This window comes from Eublepharis macularius, chromosome 6, assembly GCF_028583425.1.
Source record: "Eublepharis macularius isolate TG4126 chromosome 6, MPM_Emac_v1.0, whole genome shotgun sequence".
NCBI lineage: Eukaryota > Metazoa > Chordata > Lepidosauria > Squamata > Eublepharidae > Eublepharis > Eublepharis macularius.
In genome coordinates, this window is record NC_072795.1 from 89,038,705 (window position 1) to 89,057,337 (window position 18,633).

The 18,633-nt window shown below is 43.2% G+C and overlaps 1 protein-coding gene across 1 annotated transcript; it reads right to left on the reverse strand.

Annotated features, from left to right (window-relative positions):
- Nucleotides 1-8,314: 8,314 nt before the first annotated feature.
- On the reverse strand, nucleotides 8,315-12,273 carry NKX1-2 (NK1 homeobox 2). The gene is made up of 2 exons (XM_054983802.1): nucleotides 12,048-12,273; nucleotides 8,315-9,553 (listed from the first exon to the last, which is right to left on the reverse strand). The coding sequence occupies exons 1-2, from the start codon at nucleotides 12,271-12,273 to the stop codon at nucleotides 8,907-8,909; spliced, it is 873 nt and encodes a 290-aa protein (XP_054839777.1). The 3' UTR covers nucleotides 8,315-8,906.
- Between the last annotated feature and the right edge of the window lie 6,360 nt (nucleotides 12,274-18,633).

The following is an 18,633-nucleotide window of genomic DNA, read 5'->3' on the forward strand; positions in this document are numbered from 1 at the left end:
GCAGGCATCGGGCTCTCACCAGGCGCCCCCCTTCCCCTCCGCTGGGTGGGTTTCTGTAAATTTCAATTAAATGGAGAGCCAAGCTGTAAGACCAGGATGCCTACATTTCCCATCAAAACTTGAGGGAAGCTGAGAAGTGTCCAACCTGTGTCAGGCGTCACTTGTAGCATCACACTTACAGTGCAATCCTATGGAGAGTTTCTCCAGTCTAAGCCCATTGACTTCAATGGGCTTAGATTGGAGTAACTCGCCATAGGATTGCACTGTTAGTCTCTAAATTTCTCTCTCTAAGCTCCTAGTCTAGCCATCAATATGTAGTCAGTTGCCTATTATTATTTTCTCACCAAATGTACCCTTTTTCCTTGTTATGTAGTAAAGTATTTTTATAGAGCTAAAACCACTGAAGTCTGTCTACTTATTTCGAATGTGCTAATATCAAACTCTGCTACCTTACTTATCTCTTTTTAATCTCTCACACCCCACCAAGAATCCACTACATATAGCCAGTCTACAACTTCAGTTCATCCCAGGAATGAAGATCAGTTGTAATTCTGGCAGAACTTCAGGCCCCCCACCTAGAAGTTGGCAATCCTACCTGAACTTTGTGGACTAATAGACATAGCTGAGAAAGAGAACGGGCTGTTTGGGGATGCATTTTCCTCTTTGCTCTGCCTTCCTTGGTTTTCTCATGGCAACTTCATAGCATCCTGAAGAGGGGAGATTTTTCTATTGCAAAGGGAATTCAGAATTGTTTTCTCTTGGTTTTTCTTTCCACCCCCACCCCGTGTTTCCTAATCCGCGCTAGCATATTATTCATTTTTATTTTACTGAATTTTATTTTTAACGTGTTAATTTTATTGGGTAGTTTCTTTGCAACTGATGAATGCCCTGGATATTTATGATTACACATGTTAGAAATCAAAATAAATATCTAATCCATATGTTTTCATTTAGCAATCAAGTAAACCTGAATAGCTGTGCTGTGGTAGTATCTGCAAGTTTACAAGCAAATACAAACAGGTTTTAACTCATCTTTAATCTCGCAAACTCTCCTCTCCTTGGCCGTTTCCACACACATTGAATAATGCACTTTCAATGCTCTTTAGTTATCCTTCAGAAGTGGATTTTTTGTTCCACACATGGAAAATCAGTTATAAATGTTCACTAAAGCATATTGAAAGTGGATTATCCAACGTGTGTGGAAGCAGCCCTTGTCATCATTTCCTTTTACTTCATCTGTGTATATATTTTGTGCTTGTTTGTTGTCTGTGTGTTTTCATTTCACAGTCTTACCTTTGTGCTTTTTCTTCCAAACCCTGACCTTACTTGGCTTCCTAGGCCCGTATTTATTGCTTAGCACTAACTTGGTAACATTTCTTGGCCAAGAAATGACACACTTGGGCTCTGCCTGATAATCTCCTGCTCTCACCCTTCCCGCATAAAAAAAATCTTTCTAGAAACACATGTGATGTGTTAAGAAACCCCAGTTAACCTTCTGTAGTTGATATAACAGGTTACAAGATTAATAGTGCTATCCTTAAAAACACTTTCCTGGGAGTAAGCTCTGCTGAACAGACCTGAGTAGGCTTCTGAGTAGACCTGTTTAAGAGGCCTTATGCTCATCCAGATTTTGCAAGTTCAACCCTCTGTTTAGATAACTGTACACCCTTCTCTCTAAGAAGGGTAGGTCTACTCCTTCAAATTCAAGATACAACATGAATTCACTGTCTGGATCTGCTCTAGCTGCTACAAATAAGCATGGTACCATCTTCGATCATATGACTGAGTGAGGTCTCAGAGAAAAGCTGCAGGTCCTCTTACCCTCCCCACTGAAGGGAGGACCCCACACTCACCTTTTTTTCCTCTTCATGCATGCACAAAGCACGGGAGCATTCCAGGGCCTACGCACGCTTCATACCAGGCTGATTTAAGCCACAATCATGGCCAATTCAGCCCATTTGGGGCCCAAATAAGCCCCATGCAAAGGACAAGAGCATTCCTTGGCCTGTGTGATGATGTCCAGGGCCCATCATGCAGCCAGGGGCAGCATATGGCCTGCACGATTGTGTCACTTCCTGGAAGTGACGTCATTGCGTAGATCATTGAGTCATCCCCCTCCCATTAATGTAAATACTGCTTAATAACATTCTGTAGGTCCCTGTCCTAAGGAATACATATTTTAAGGTTCTGATCCATAAACAGAACAAGTGATGTGTTCCAGGATTACCAACAGGTCTAGATAAAAATCTCTTGTCCCTTTTAAAGAGACCTAGAGTGTAGAAATCGGCATACATTTCACAGCATGGAATAAAATAATATCACCAGGTAACTATCATCTCATTAAGCCTCTATTAAGGAGGCAAGGAATTCTTCTGCAAGCATTTGGCCACCCTAATTGCCAGGTAAGCTACAGTGTTTAATACTAAACCAGCTTCCCACTCCTTAAGAAACAGTTCTTGAAATCAGCAAAATCCTGTGGTTTCCTTAGAATTTTCCTGTAGATGTTAGGCAAGGAGTTATTTCTTTCGAGCATGGCATTTGAAGGCGGCTGAATAAAACAGTCATCTCAATACGTTTGCCAGATTGAATATAATGGTTTCGCAGAAGGAAACAGTTTCACAGTTACTCAGTAGTATGAGAAACTGGTGTACATTTTAAGTAGCAGGATTCTTGCCTTCTGCTGAACCTGGGAACCTCTCTTTGTTGATTGCCACTGGTTCCTTCCCTCACTTCCTGCCAATGCCTCTGAGCACTTCCTCCTCTGAGGCTCTCTGTGCTGTCAAGGCTTGTCCTTTACCTTTGTGGGAGTTGTGTGCGGCAGCCACAGTGCAGGCACAGAGGGACAGCATTATTTTAAGGGATAAGGTTTGTGACATGGCAGAAAAATCGTTAAAGGGCGCTGGGGAGCAATTTTGCTGATGTGTGTAGCTACTTTAGTTATTAATTTATATACAGGACTAATAAGTAATCTGGTGGTATAGTAAGATAGTAGTCTCTACACATATTAATTATCACAATTATCTGTTAAAGGTATTTAAAACAGCTCAACCTTGGGGAAGAAGTTGTGTCACTCATCAGTAGCAATGTCACAGGCACTCTCTAGTAGGTGCCCATGATATATATCCCAGTAACCACAGCTTATATTCAACAATGAAAGATTGACTCTTGTAATTGAACAGCTATCTGGGAAGAAAGCTATAGTCTCCTGACAACAAAAGATTGTTATCCAGGTTCTGGAGAACTTTCCTATAGCAACATAAGGAAAGACATCAGGAACCCCTAAATGCCCGAGATATAACCACATTGTTTTAAGGGAACACATTTGGTCCTGCTTAACTACTGAGTAATACCTGTGCATTTTCTGTATTAAAATCTAATAACTTGAAAAGGTCCATAAAACAGATTGCCCATCAGGAAAAAAACAGGGGGAGGTGAACATGATTCTCCCCATACAGAAAATTTAGAATAACAGTAGCCTGATCAACATAAGGAAAAGACTGTTGCCAAAGAAGCTCTGGGCAGGATCGAGAGAGGCTTTGTATGTGTAGCTCTCTTTATGCACCTCTTCTTCTGTGTGTAAATGCTACCAAAGTAAAGGCAAAAATAAGGTTTATGCATCACTTGACATACAAGAATTCAAAAGGAGCTTTCAGCATTGTGTGCAGCATTCAGCCACATAGAAGAAAATGTTCTTTTTTAACTTTGCACTTCCAACCACCATGCACACATGGAAACTGAAGATCAGCCTTTTTGAAATCCTTGTCCAAACAGGCTCAGATTGACATCACTGGGAGGCTGCTTCTGCAAAACGGCCGAGGGACTCGTCCCAATATTATCTAGACCTTTGACTTGCTGTAAAGTGCATTATCTTATCCATTGGTTTAAGTGCACACAAAACATACTTGAACTGCAAGAGCTACACATACTCTGCAATATCTTGGATGCTATAAACGAAGGTACTTGTTTAACTTAAAGCAACATTTGTCTTTTACCATCCTTGAGATCATGCAGAGGAGCAAACATTTGAAGGAGAGGAAACTAGGGGGGAAAGGGCAAATTCTGGGTCAGTTTACATATTTTCTTTAAGTAAATAGTGCAAAAGTCTTTGTGTATGATGTCTTCTCCACGTTTCTCCTACAACACATATCACAATTCAGGCACATTGATGGTGCTTTCATTCTACTGTTGAATACTCTGGCAGAGATCAGTTCAGGCGTGGAAACTGCTTGAATCAGATACAAGAAGCATGTTATTAGCTCTACTACACAATATGAGGAACCCATGGAGGGAAGGGGGCCCTCCCTGCTTCCTCTTGATGATAGAGGTCATGTGTAGGCTGACCCTATGTTGTATCATACTCTCTCTTATATGAGGAGGGGGATCAGTGAACATTCAACATCATAGGTTTCCAATTAACTACAAAGAACTTAAATTTACCTGAAGCCTGACATAAACTAGAGTACGTAAGGAAATCTTTGATGAATTTCCATACCCCACTCCCCTCAGTTTTCTCCAACAGGGATTCCAATCAGAAAGTGACTGCAGTAGAAAAGAGGATTCCCCCCACCCTTTGGTGCTTCAGCCACAGCCCATGGTTTCTTTTAAAAAAATAGGAATGTCAGACAGTCCAATCACTGATTTCCTGCAGTTCAGCCCTAAAACTAGGTGATTTTGCAATGCCAAACATCCAATATTCACACAGGGCAATTATCTGGGGTAGCTTCCTGGGATGGAAGAACAAATTGTATATACACATTCCATGAAGGAAGTTCCAGATGTTCTCCAAAAACCATAAATGCTTTCCTACAATCAAAATCCTTCCATTTGCATTCTTCCCTGGATTATTTTCCCATGATCAAAATCAGCTTTAATACTACAAAGTCTTTAAAGAATGTTAAAAACACTAATCTGGTTTCACTACCCTTGAGCATGTGCCTTTTTTCAAACTCAGGGACACATACAGGTATTCACTGAACCAGACTATTTACTGCCCCCCTTTTGCCACCAGTTAATGGTTTTTTGATTGATTAAATGGATTATGTAATGACTTCTACATCCTTGTCTACAGTGTAATGACCCTGCTGTACTCACACACCTAGGCAATTAAAGTATGAACACACAAACATTCTCTCCCCTCCATATTATCTGTAAGTGAAATGATTTTCCTACTCTGCAAGAAGCAATTCGTTGCAAGCAATTATTTTGTATGGGAAAGTATTTAATTATGTGAATCCCACCTACAATCTGAAGTGGTACAGTCCATCTTTTCCACTTCATTGATAGAAACATAGATACAGCAGGAAGGTACCCCAAGGGTCATTTAGTTCAACCCTCTGCACAATGCAGGAAATTCACAGCTACCTCCCCCCTCCCTGAGACCTAGGCCATTTCCAGATGGCTTACCTTCTGCCGCTCCATGCTGCAACGTTGCAGCTCGTCCTGGGGCAAACGCGAAATATCGCGCAAATTTTTTGCGACGTTGCACAAAACTCGCGTGAGGAAACGCAATATTTCGCGTTTTCCCCAGCACGAGCCGCGACATTGAAGCATGGAGCGGCAGAAGGTAAGCCATCTGGAAACGGCCCTACAGTCTATTTCCAAAGGAAAGCAAAAAAAACCCCTCCAGGATCCTCAGCCAATCTGGCTTGGAGGGAAATTCCTTACTGCTCCCGAAGTGGCAATCAGCATTTCTCTGGGCATACAAGAAAGGGCCACCAGAGCCTAGCACTGGCTCATCCCTTGAAGCCCTCCTTCTCTCAATCTGCATACATTCATCTTGAGCCACAGAATCATCATTGCTGTCAGGTGGCCACCTAACCTCTTCTTAAATACCTCCAAGGAAACAGAGCCCACCATCTCCCAAGGAAGCCTGTTCCACTGAGGAACCACTCTAACTAGGTTTAAAATTGTATCTGACATGTGCAATACAGGCATGAAAACACCATATAGATGGAGGAAATAAAGGCTTCAATCATTAAGTACTTACCAGGAAGTCTAGCTTTATTAGGCTAGATAGACAACATTATCTTAAATATGTTTACTTAAATCAGTTTTGTTTTACTATGTTTAGAATTGCAGCTGATAACTCCCTGTATGACCTTCAACTTAAATGAATTCTAAATGACTTTCAACATTAATTTTAATTGGATTGTTTTGTGGCTTAAAACAGTCGATATTCATGTGACACTGGCTTCAGGCCAGCCTAATACTTGTTTTTCAAGAGAAAAGAATGCAGGACTGCCTTCCTGCTATGCTCCATCATGACAGCTTTGCTCATTTTAACAACACCTTCTGAAGGTGCCACCCTGTCAATGGGTAAGACCAGCAACAACCCATTCACATACATTCCCTGTGCTGGTTCCCACCTTGTGGAACAGGCTGCCTGAGGAAGTCAGGAACGCTCCCGCACTTCTGTTGTTCTGGAGGAGGAGAGCATTTTATAAAGCGATTGAATAGCTTTCTAAGTGCTTTCTCTAGCAGTATTTATTTTATTTATTTCAAATTTCTATTCCGCCCTCCCTGCAAGTGGGCTCAGGGCGGATAACAACATATTAAAATACAATAAAAAATTAATCTACATTAAAACACATTTAAAACAGGATGGTGGATAGCCTTCAGAGGGAGGATTTAGATTTTATACACCCCTTTTTGGTACTGGAAAACTTGCAAAGGTTCCTATCTGCCAGGCTTAATTTTAGTTTGATTATTAGAATCTCTCTCCTTTGCCAAGCTGAAGCATCCTTATGCAATGGTAAAGAGACCACTGCATGCATATAGCTAGACTATGCAAGCCCAGCCTGGAAGTGAATAAACCTAAGCAAGTTTGCTCAGAAATAAGGCCCATGTTATTTACATGGGCTAACTTCCAAGTAAAGGTCCTTAGTAATGCAGCCAAAGCTTTCTATACAGTCTTGCAAAAACATGTATCTTATCACAACATACATCATATGCTCCAGGTAAGAACTGAGGTAAGAATTGAAGAATGCATTTATGGGCAGCCATGGGGCTGTCCACTAGAGGGCAAAAAGGTTATTTTAAAAAAATTGTTCAGGGTGTCAGGGTTAAAATTTCAAGTTTTTTTTCCCCCCAGGTGGGGGAATAGATTTGTTTGTCTGATAGAGCAAAATAAAGTATTATAGCACCCTAAAGATAAATAAGAATCATTGTTGCATACATTTTCATGAATTAGGGCTTATTTCATCAGATGTCTGATGTGTTATCTTTGGTACATAGGTATATAAGAGAGAACATGTACACACACTGTCTGGATAAAAAAAGTCTTGCTCCTTTAATAGAGGATTAATAGGATGTTATTTACTTTCATGCCATGAAAGACAGGATATTTGGGAAACCAAATCATAAATAACAGGACCAAAAATGGAACCCTGCATTTCATGGCCTTTTGGACCAACTATTTATCCTTCTCTATACATGTACATATACTTATCTACTGCCCAAAAATAAATTTTGATGTGTCTGATGAAATTAGCTCTAGTTCTCAAAAAAACTTATGTCACAATAAATGTATTTAAGGTGCCACAAGACTTCAGTCTAAAACTGGAACTAGGGAGAAAAATTAATGTTTACTCTACGCCACAAAAACTATTATACTTGAGCAAAAGAATAAACAGGAAGAATATATGAACGTATTGTTTACAACACAATTCAACAAACATTGGAACAGAGTAGTAGAGAGCTAAGGAGATATAATTCTCAGATCAGCAACCGTTGGAGTTTAAACAAAGATAAAACTTTGCAGATAGGTCTCCACAGAAAAATGTTTGAAGTCAGTGACTCCCAGAACACCCAATTAGAAGAAGTCTTTGTTTAGGATCAAAGGGTTCCAAAATAAAGCAGCTCTTATGACATGAACAGTAAGGGTCAAAAACATACTGGGATTCGGAATATGTCATATACTCTTTCATTTAACTTTGGCTTGTTGAGAGCTAGGCTCTGGAACATAATAACACCAGGTGTTAAGGAGGAGTTATGTAAAAGACCTGCAACATTTTCTGCAGCTGCAGGCACTTTGATCAACTGAGATGTAATGTAACATCGGTAATAACTGGATATGTGTTGAATGTATATTTATACCTTGCACAAAGACATGGCCTTGCATAGAGAAACCTATGTTGCTTTTAGACTATAATGCTGCGATGGGACCACCAGCACGATTAGTCCTATTATTTAAATCCAACCCTCCTTGATGACCATGCTGCCCTCTGGTGGTTCCTGATCCACCTCCTGAGAATAGCATGAAGATACAAAAATGGTATAGTACAACACACATTTTATTAAAATATTGTATTCCTTTCCAATCTACATATTGCATATTCCACAATTACACTCATCCCGCATTTCTGTCCAGGAAGGAATTCAATTGTCAGAATAGGGTCAAGCAGCACAGGTCCTTGGCACAATGGCCTGGGCCAGCATCTAGCAAATCTAAGAGGGGTAGGAATAGTTCAGAGCGCTGCAAGCAGCACAGAAGTTGCAGGGATGAGGAGGATTTGCTCACTGTAAAATCCACAATGTGTGTCTTCTTCCATTCTCTGTATGTCAGCCATCAGTTATATAAATATCAAATACTGTCTGTGTATCTTCTAAAAAATATATGTTCTGGTATTGGAAGTCATTCTGCTGCCAAACTTCAAGGTCTCACGAGGGAAGGAGGTTGATCCTTTTCACTCACATTTTTCACACACAGAATGTGTGTTTTTTTAAAAAGCCCCCAGGTAGTGGTGATCCCCAGGTGGCAGAACAGTTGGCATGCTCTTAAGCAAAACCTAGTGAAACAGTGGGTAAGAGCAGACTAGGTGAAATGAATGTTTCCTTTTTTGCTTCGGAACAATAGAATATGCGACTCTCCACCCCTGCAGAGGGAATGTCTTGAGGCTCTGCAAGGCTCATAGGTGAGGGGTATAAAATGGAGCCAAGTAAGTGGGGCTGAGGAAGGGAGGGAAAGGCCCCCCTCCCGCTGCGGCGGCCAGCGGGAGGGGGCCTCCTGCTGGGAACAAGACCCCGGCAGAGGCGTAGGAGGGGAAAGTCTGGTAGGCCAAGGCGCTGGGGCCTGGCGGGCTGGGCCTGCCGCCGCCGCCGCCGCCTCCCCCCGGGGGCAGAGCGTTGCTCCCTGGCTGCGCCGTGCTGTCCACGCTGGGGTTTTGTTTCTTCCACTTGGTCCTGCGGTTCTGGAACCAGATTTTGACCTGCGTCTCGGTCAGGCTGAGCGACAGGGCCAGGTTAAGGCGCTCGCACACCGACAGGTACCGCGTGGAGCGGAACTTGTTCTCGAGAGCCACCAGCTGCTCGTAAGTAAAGGCCGTCCTGGCCCGCCGAGGCTTGGCGCAGCTGGACTCTGCCCGTCGCCGCTTGCCCGCCGGCGGAGAGCCGGGCTCGTCCAGATCTGACGACGAGGAGGCCGGGAAGTCGGGCGAGTGAAGTGCGGCTGAGGCGGCCGCCGCGGCTAAGCGGCTCCCGGCTCGGCCCGGCGGCTCTTCCCTTTGCTCCACTGCCTCCGAGGCGGGGGCCGGCCGCTCGGCTTGTCCGTCTGCATCTGCAAAACACACACCGAGCCGCACAGATCACGGTGACCGAATGAGAACTGCAGCCTTTCCCGGACACGCGCACCTGCCCGGGGAGACCTGGCCTGCGAAATTACTATTCTCCTCCCGGACGAGGATCCCCCTCCACACGTATCTGCATCAGTTGCTCAAACAGACAGGCACGTGTGCTTAGCTAGCAGCCGCCCTCCCCTCGCTTTCGCTCTAGGTTTATTCTTACCAAGCGCCTCCCTTTCCAGAGACTTTTAAGTGGTGGACTTGGAGGGACTTATACTGAGAAGCTGCTTCCAGACATCTCTAATGCTTAGCGCTGGAGCAATTGAAAACAATCATACTTCTATGAAAATTTAATCAAAAACAACAACAAAGTTTAATAAGCTACTGTGGTTAAGTGGCTGGGCTCAGAGCCAGCACTCTGCTGGTTCGACTCCCGCTACTGCTATGAACTCTGCAGGTGGCCCTGGGTAAGCCACTCCTCTCAGTCCCAACTCCCCAGCTGTATTTTGGGGGTAATGATAACACTGGCTTTGTTTACCTCTCTGAGTGTGGCACTAATCTGGCCAGAAGGGCCTTATATAAGCACACGGTTATTATTATAAGCACGTTTGAGCATAGGCAGAGTGCCTTTCCCCAGCCAAGGTTGGCACCAGGCCCTGATTTCAAGGCGCGCTAAGCTCATTTCAGTAAAGATGCCCGAATGTATTCATAGTTCAATAAAATAATGAAGGTTGTAATCTTAACGCCGCTTTCCTGGGAATAAGTTCCAATGAATAATATGGAGATTACTTTTCTGTTGACCTGCTTAGGATTGCTATATACCTCTCACACACGCTTCGTTAAAAATTCCTTGCTATTAAAAAGTATGGGGGATTAGCTACAGACCAAACAAGTTAGGGATGCAGCCAATGGAATCACGCAACGGAATGCTTTAGGAATAAATGAATGAGCGCATGTTTCCTTGTTACAAAGCTTGTCAACCCATAGAAAGTCCTATGACATTTCTAGGTCGCCAACAGAATTCTCATTCTACCAAAGAGCTGGGGGGGTTTTTTGGAAGGGGGAACAGATGGATTTCTTGGGAGCGCATTTTAAAAAATAAGTTAGCAAAGTCTTTTTTTAACAGCAGTAAATCCTCTCCCCCCCTTTCCTCCGTTCTTTTCCATCTTCTTTTCCCTGCCGTACTAATAGAGTTTCAGATTTGTGAAGGGGCGGATCGATAGATGTCATCTATTAAAGGTAAGTTTTAATCGAACAATATTAGGATCAGACAGGGGGGGAAGAGGTTTGAAGTTGGTACCTGCAAGCTGCGGGAAGGAGATACGCAGGAGTCGGTAATAGGTTATCGATCAAGGGGGAGCGAAGGCATCCTCTTGTGGGGAGGCCGCAGGAACAATTATCTCGCTTGTCCTTTGCCTAGCGCGTCCCGGTGCCAATCAGGCCCGTCAGACCAGGCTGAGCCGAAAACAATCGCGGGCGGCGGACTTGCGCCTTCCCACCAGCCTTGGGGGCGCTGCGAGCTCAGCCGGGACTCGGCCAGGAGCTCGCTTGACCCGTTCGCTTCCCTTTCCTGCGCAGCCTCTTAAAGGGAAACTCTGCAGAGCTGCTCAGAATCGGCTGCCGGCCTCTGGGGAAGGTGCTGAAACGAAGGTCGCTTCAACCCACATCCGAAAAGGAGGATAAGGGTATAGGGCCACCCACATGCCCTTCTGTGCTCCCTCCATTACGGAGTTCCTTGTAAGATCAAGGCTATGCCCCTAAACCCGTTTTGAATGCCAAGGCTTAGTTCTGGGACGTGTAAGCAAGCCGGCGCTGTGGAGCAAAATGACTTTATGTCCCCCCCCCCCCGGTTCTCACTCTTTTCATTGGCTGCATGAAGCTGATGTTCCCCCCCTCCCGTTACGTGGCAAAAAAGCTTCACCTGCTGACTTTCTGCCTAATATGCAATTGCTAAAGGAGTCCTGGGAGAGTTGAAGGGGGGGGGGGGGAGACTGCCGCCTTGCCAGTGCGGTGGGGCAGTCCTCTCTGGTCCTTCGCATCTCTTTCTTATGAAAGGGATGCAGAATGTTTCAGCTTTAGCTGAGCTACTCCCATTTGGTGATAAAGTTTTTTGGCCTTTTTTAAAAGTAGTTTTCTTACACTATCCCACACACTAATCCAACAAACTGAATTCAAGCCAACTTCAGCCGCAAACTCTAAAGTACCGTTGCAGACAGCAAACCCCGCAGTGCTATACGGAGTCTACCATACCCTGGGCACTAAACAAAGTCGCTGCAGCTACCCTGATCGCAACCTTAGGGATGAGCTACTTGGCCGGGATGATGAAACCCAATAAAATAATTGGTTTTTTCGGTTTTAATCTAGGAGGACAATAGTTCTGGACATTTGATGCATCCCTTATTGTTTGCCACAAATGAACCGACTCAGTCATTTTCTAACAATAAAACCCACCCTGGTGCAAATCAAATGCAATATGAATGCATCGCCTACCTTGATATGCCTGTAGCTTATTCCTTTGGTGGCTCCGGTTCCTTTCTACAGAAACTCTTCCCAAACTTTTCTCCTGCTGTCCTGTGTGTGGGATGCTCTCCCTTCTTCCTGCCGCCGAATTGCTTTTCTTGGTAAATTTCTGAGGATCCAGGATGTCCAAGATGGAGAAGGAGATTTTCGTGTGGAGGGGGGCCCCCTTGGCCCCACTGTCCTGACAGTCCAGCATCCCCCGCCCTTGGAGCTCTGGAGTGATCGGCGGTGGCCTCGGACTTGCAGCAAATGCACGGCCAGGTGAAGAGCCAGCACTGCTCAGGAGAAAACGCCTGGCTTGATCCCAGGGGGAGGCTGTCCAGAAGAGGCAGGAGGGCCCCCCTTGGATGCAACCAGCCTGTCCTTCAGAAATGTTCTTTCTAGAGAGAGGGGGGATTCTCTGCTTCAGTGTTGGGGGAGGAGGAGGAGGAGGAGGAGGAGGATCCGAGCATGACAAGCGAGAGGGGAGGGGGCTAGCTACATACTATTGGCAATTTCCTTTTTAAAAAATCACCAGCCTGCCCAACACCTGGAATCGATGGGGATTGCAGCCTTTTTTGCTCGACTCCAGCTTTAGAGTATGAACTGGCAGTGAAAAGTGTTTCCTATAATAAATGAGGAATGGGGTAAGAAGGGGGGGGGTAATATATATGTATACATATCCTCCTCGGGGGTAGATCAGAATTCCCCAGGGAGTTACAGATACATTATTTATGACCCTTCTGAAGCGAGAATACTGTGCTTTGTCTTTGAAGTGCAGGCACACTCACATTTTAACCAGTCTCGGGGCAGACAGAATTCCATCTCAGAAGGGGATCTGGACATCCAGTCCAGGATGTCTTGTGCATAGTTGTGGAAGCTTATTCCACTATGAGCTAAAAAGAACTCTGTACAGGTTCTTGGGCTGCCAAGAGTCCTAGAGGAAAATATCCTGTTCATTTAATAAAGGCTTAAAGTATGGAAAGGCTGAAGCTTTTGGGGGCATGGAGGTAAATAACATCCCATTGAAGCCTCTATTAAAAGGGCAAGACTTTTTGTCTACAGGCAGTTGGCAACCCTTAAAAAGTCCAAACACACTAGTATCCATAAGTTCCAGGATGGAGCTCCAGAGTGGAGATCGGAACCTAGGTCTCCCAGATCTGAGTCCAATACTGCAACCACCCCACCATCCTGGCTCAAAGGGATCACCAGAGTGCCACATGGAAACATTGTGTGGCCATTGGTATAGAATAACACGTTGAAATACATTGTTTATTATTTGATAACTTGTCGGTGAACGCAATGCAATCCTAAGAACACTCTTCTGGGACCAGAGGAGTTAGCCGTGTTAATCTGTAGTAGCAAAATTGAAAAGAGTCCAGTAGCACCTTTAAGACTAACCAACTTTACTGTAGCATCTGGGACCAAGCTGCATTGAGAAGGATTTTGAGTGGGCTTGCTTAGGGTGCCACTGTAGGCGAACTACTTCAGCTGAAACCAATAGTGAGGTACAACACAAGGTACAAGTGAGGTACTACAGAAGCTGTACATGTAGCAATTGATCTATGATGGCTAATCATTGTGCACATGACCACCGGATACAGGTCTCATGTGTGTGTTATGTGTTATGTGCCATCAAGTCACCGGTGACCCTATGAATGAAAGACCTCCAAAACTTCCTATCATTAACAGACTTGCTCATATAGTGATGAACATAAACAGGGGGGACCTCATGTAACTTTCCCATAGCTGAATCCATGAATAAGGCCTGACAGGAATATTGTTTGTCTGTAAATTCTAGAGAACAGAAATGCTCCAGCACATTTTTCATTGTCTTTCGTGTCAAGAAAAGCCCTTTCAACACCCCCAGCCAGGATTCCCTATGTGATATGGGAAACAAGTAAATTGTAATGATTTCATTGCTATCAGCTCCTGCTGCTTTTAGAACCAAAACTTTTCTGTCTACTTCTTCAGGCCCTCAGAGCAGTAGCACCATGCTTTGAAGCAACTGTAAACAAACTGCTTAGAGAAATTAATATATTTAACAAGGGCTTTTTTTCTGGGAAAAGAGGTGGTGGAACTCAGGACTGCACAATGATGTCACTTTGAGTCAGCTGGAACAAGGTGGGAGTTTTTAAAGGTTTAAATCACCCTTGGTGAAAATGGTCACATGGTTGGTGGTCCTGCCCCCTGATCTCCAGACAGAGGGGAGATTAGATTGCCCTTTGCACCACTGAGCGGCACGGAGGGCAATCTAAACTCCCCTCTGTCTGGAGATCAGGGGGTGGGGCCACCAGCCATGTGACCATTTTCAAGAGGTGCTGGAACTCCTTTCCACTGTGTTCCAGCTCAGAAAAAGCCCTGTATTTAACTAACTTGCTATGTTAACAAGACCGATTTAATCTAGTTTCAGGTGGGTAGCTGGGTTGGTCTGTAGCAGAAGAGCAAGATTTGGGTCTAGTAGCACCTTAGAGACCAACCAGATTTTTCAGAGTGTGAGCTTTCAAGAGTCAAAGCCTGACGAAGCTCAGACGAAGGGAGCTTTGACTCTTGAAAGCTCACACCCTGAAAATCTAGTTGGTCTCTAATGATTTAATCTGTATTGTTCCAGTGTCTTGAAATCATAAAGGCTTTGTGAGCCACATTCTCCTGTATTATTACAATACAGTCATGTGAAGAAATTCACTCTTGTTCACATGGGAAACCATGCTTAGAGAGCATCATAGCTGGTGCCACCCAAACAAATTGAACTCTGCTCTCTTAACCTGTTGAACTACCTCTTCCTTAGGCTGCACTGGGTCCTATCTAAATAACTGCTAACCCAGTTTCTGTCCTCATCATTCCTAATATGGAGAAAATTCTCCCTCTCTTCAAATAAACACTTCTGATGCTCAGTAAAAGAAGGAGCTACAATGCATTAAATAAAAACTGTTCCGTATTCACTGCTTCTGAATATGCATCAGATGGTTTTAGCCACAGAAACCTGAGACCCATCTTCTTTCTTTGATAGTGTGGGTTTCTAGGGAGGCAAATGTCCCCCCATGGTGTTACAGGCCTGCCCCTTGACTGAAAACCAATTTGCAATAGAAGAGAGAGCCTGTTTTCTGAAATTGCCATTGAGAAACCCCAGTAGCAAAATACATTGACTGCATATGCGCATTCTAGTTTGAAAGGCTAGGTAGGCTGAGGCATGGATCTTGAAAGCCCAGGGAATTTCAAAGCTCTCCAGTGATCTACTGGAGAAGTTTAGGAACAAGATGCCCCCTCTCAGCTGTTACAATGTGAGTTGTAACATGGGAGAAGAAGCTCATGCTCTGCCATTTTTTAAAAGTTCACACACACGTATCCATTGTACCTCAAAACAGCCCACAGAAGCTAACAATTGCCTTCCACTTCTCTGTTTTACTGTGGAGCAATAAATTAAGAGTTAATGCAAAATAAAGTGAACAGGAGAAAACTTGATTAATTGCATGTAGACCTCCTGTCCTCCACTGATGTTAATGACTCTTGTAAAGGAGCGTATTCTTTTAGCATTTCAAATCCTAAACCTCCTTGTCTCCTCTGAGCTGTCACAGTATCCATCCAAGCCCTTTTCATATTATCCTCAGAAACCCCTTATAATGCAGTCCTAAACAGAGTCACACTCTTCTAAGTCAACTGAAGTCAATGGACTTAGAAGGGTATAACTGCTTGGGGTGGCAGGGTCTGAACTGTAAACTATCTGCTACTTGGGACCAGCACCTTCATCTTTATTGTTCCTTGCTCATGTAAAGTATGCATCACTAGCCCTGTTCATGAGTCACAGTAAATGTATGTACAATCTGCGTACAGCATATACTTGATTTTGGTTTATACATGTTACATTCAATACATATGCAGCTGATCATGTGATTTGAATTCCACATTTACTGGGTTTTGGTTTCATTTGTAAAGTTATCATGTGTTGGTTCTTATAAAGAGGTGTACAAATGTACCTGCAGGGATGTACATAAATTGTGCATTCTCTGTTGTTGCCCCCACCTTATGGAATGGCTTGCTCGATGCGGTCAGGAAGGCTGCTGGCATTTGGTAAACTATGCAAAAGTGAATTATTCAGGAGGGCCTTTTTACAAAGATAATAGGGCTATATTATAATGGAATGGTTCAGGATGGTGCTTTAATAAAGGGAAGGCTACTGTGGATTATGGGAAGGAAGGCAGCACGGTATAGCCTGTTCTTGTTAGATCTCTGAAGCTAAGCAAGGTTGGTACTTGAATGGGAGGCCTCCAAGGAAGACTCTGCAGAGGAAGGCAGTGGCAATCCACTTCTGCTTCTCACTTGCCTTGAAAGCCCCAGCAGGGATTGCCATAAGTCAGTTGTGACTTGACAGCAATTTACATACACACTGTGGATTATATTACTATGTATAGTAGGTGCTATCTGTTGCTGTATGAACTATTGTACTATATAATTTCTGCACTGTTTTAACATGTCATGTTAATACTTATGTCTTGTTTCAGGCTGGTTTCAGATTTCTGCAGTCCTAATCCTATTACATTGCTTATTGGATATCCCATCACATTCAAGGGAAACACATCAATACACATGAAGTTGCCGCATACTGAGCATAAGGTCATTGGTCTATCAAAGTCAGTATTGTCTACTCTGACTGAGACCAGCTATTTGCTGAGTCTCAGGAAGAGGTCTTTTCATTATCTACTACCTGAGATCTTTTAACTGGAGATGCCTGAGACCTTCTTCGGGGAAAGAAAATGCTCAACACTGAGCCACAGCCCAAAGGGAAGGGAGCCCTGCTGTAAGCAGACCATCTGCCTGCTCTGCTTTCATACAAATAGTCAATATAATTCATTGTGCCATTGCAGCATATTTACAGTGCAGAATTATACCATTCTAAAACCACTGAACTCAGTGTACTTAGAAGAATGTAACCCTTCTTAGGATTGCATTGTTCAGCTCACTAGAATATGGAATTATTAAATGTTGTATAGGTAAGTACAACAATAGAAACATGGGAAACAGTACCCGACCCACACCATCTTCTCCAAACACAAATAAAGGGAAAGAATGCAGAAAAGGAAAAGTGGCACCAAAAAGAAGAGCTAGTGGGATGAAGAAATTTCTGTTCCTCAAACCACAATGGAGAATAGGCAAAAAAAAAATGTGATTCACCACTGAGAGATTTTGGAAAGTGACATAAATATTGTCTCTGGGAACAATCTCACAAACTATTTTTTATCTGGCACCATATATTAGTCTTCTCCCTGGGGTAGTTTTCTGCCACCATTTTTCATGTTGAGTAGCACCTTACATGGCAATTGGTCCCATTGAAATGAATTATTGCTGGAGCTTCCATCTGTGTGCTTTTATTGTGATCAAATGTAATGCAATAAAATATATATTACAGTACTACACACTGGAATTAAGGAACAGAATCTGGACCTATATTACACCTAATGAAAATTACAGAAATATAAATTGAATTATAGAGGTATTATAACATTGTATAAAGCATAAATTATCGTTAAATATAACTTCAGGTACTGCAGTGCAAAGGATTACGCTAGAAAGGATCATAAGTTAATACATTTCATCCTGTTCTTCCTCCAAACAGTTCAGGGCAGTGTAGATGGGCTTCTCTTCCTCCATTTATCTTCAGAACAACCCTGTGAAGTAGGTAATGCAGAGAAAGAGTGACCCAAATTCTTCAAGCAAATATCATGGCAGATTGGGATTTGGACCTGACTCTCCTAGATACTAGTATGACATTCTAACCATTACACCAGCTAGCTTATGAGAATTATCTTTTCATTTCATACTATTCTCACACTGTTCTGACTAGTTCATTCTGAATTTTTCCTATTAAGAACATTTTAAAATCACACAGGTCCTAGTTTGCATGGATTCCAGTATTCGTTCAGAAGAGCCCCAATTTTAAAACCTGTGCTTATTTTGAAAGAAAGAGCAGAAGAAAAAACATACTAGTTGATATATGCCACAGAAGAATATGCTCTTGTGAATTAACCATAATTATTGTTCTAGCTGACTGAGTTTTAAAAGATTAAACAGATGGAGCTCCTAGAAGTATCAATTTTAAGGCCTAAAGGGCTTCTTTAAATATTGTCAAAACACTAGAGCACACGCGCACAGAATCTGCCTGGATTCAACTCAGGTAGCCATTAAAATTCAGGATGAGTGCTGTCTTTAAATTGCTTTGAAACTAGGTGGGTTTTAACCCTGACCTGTCCTGACGGCAAGTGATGGCTGTTACAAGCTCCAGATCAATATGCATAGCGGGTGTCCAGCACTGATAACACTATCCGAGACAATGTTCCCGATCAGTGTGGACAGCTGAGATATTGTACCATTAGTGGTGTTGTTTTAAATAACCTGATCCATTTCTCAGTCTATATAACGAATTTTACTGTTTAGATATTATCTTTAAGAAGAAGTGACTCATGGTACTGAGCCAGATCAATGGCTCCAAGACTCTTGGTGCTTTTGTTTTGTTTTTTAAACAAAGTGGACTATAATTCCACCAGTGTTTCTTCTATATTCTTGAATTGTGGCATGCCAGTGA

Bases quoted from the DNA above. Each gene is read 5' to 3' on its own strand.
- NKX1-2 (XM_054983802.1), bottom strand. From the start codon at position 12,273: ATGCTGGACTGTCAGGACAGTGGGGCCAAGGGGGCCCCCCTCCACACG. The intron at 9,554-12,047 runs GTAGGCGATGCA...TGTGTTTTGCAG, and splicing joins TAAGCTACAGGCATATCAAG to ATGCAGACGGACAAGCCGAG.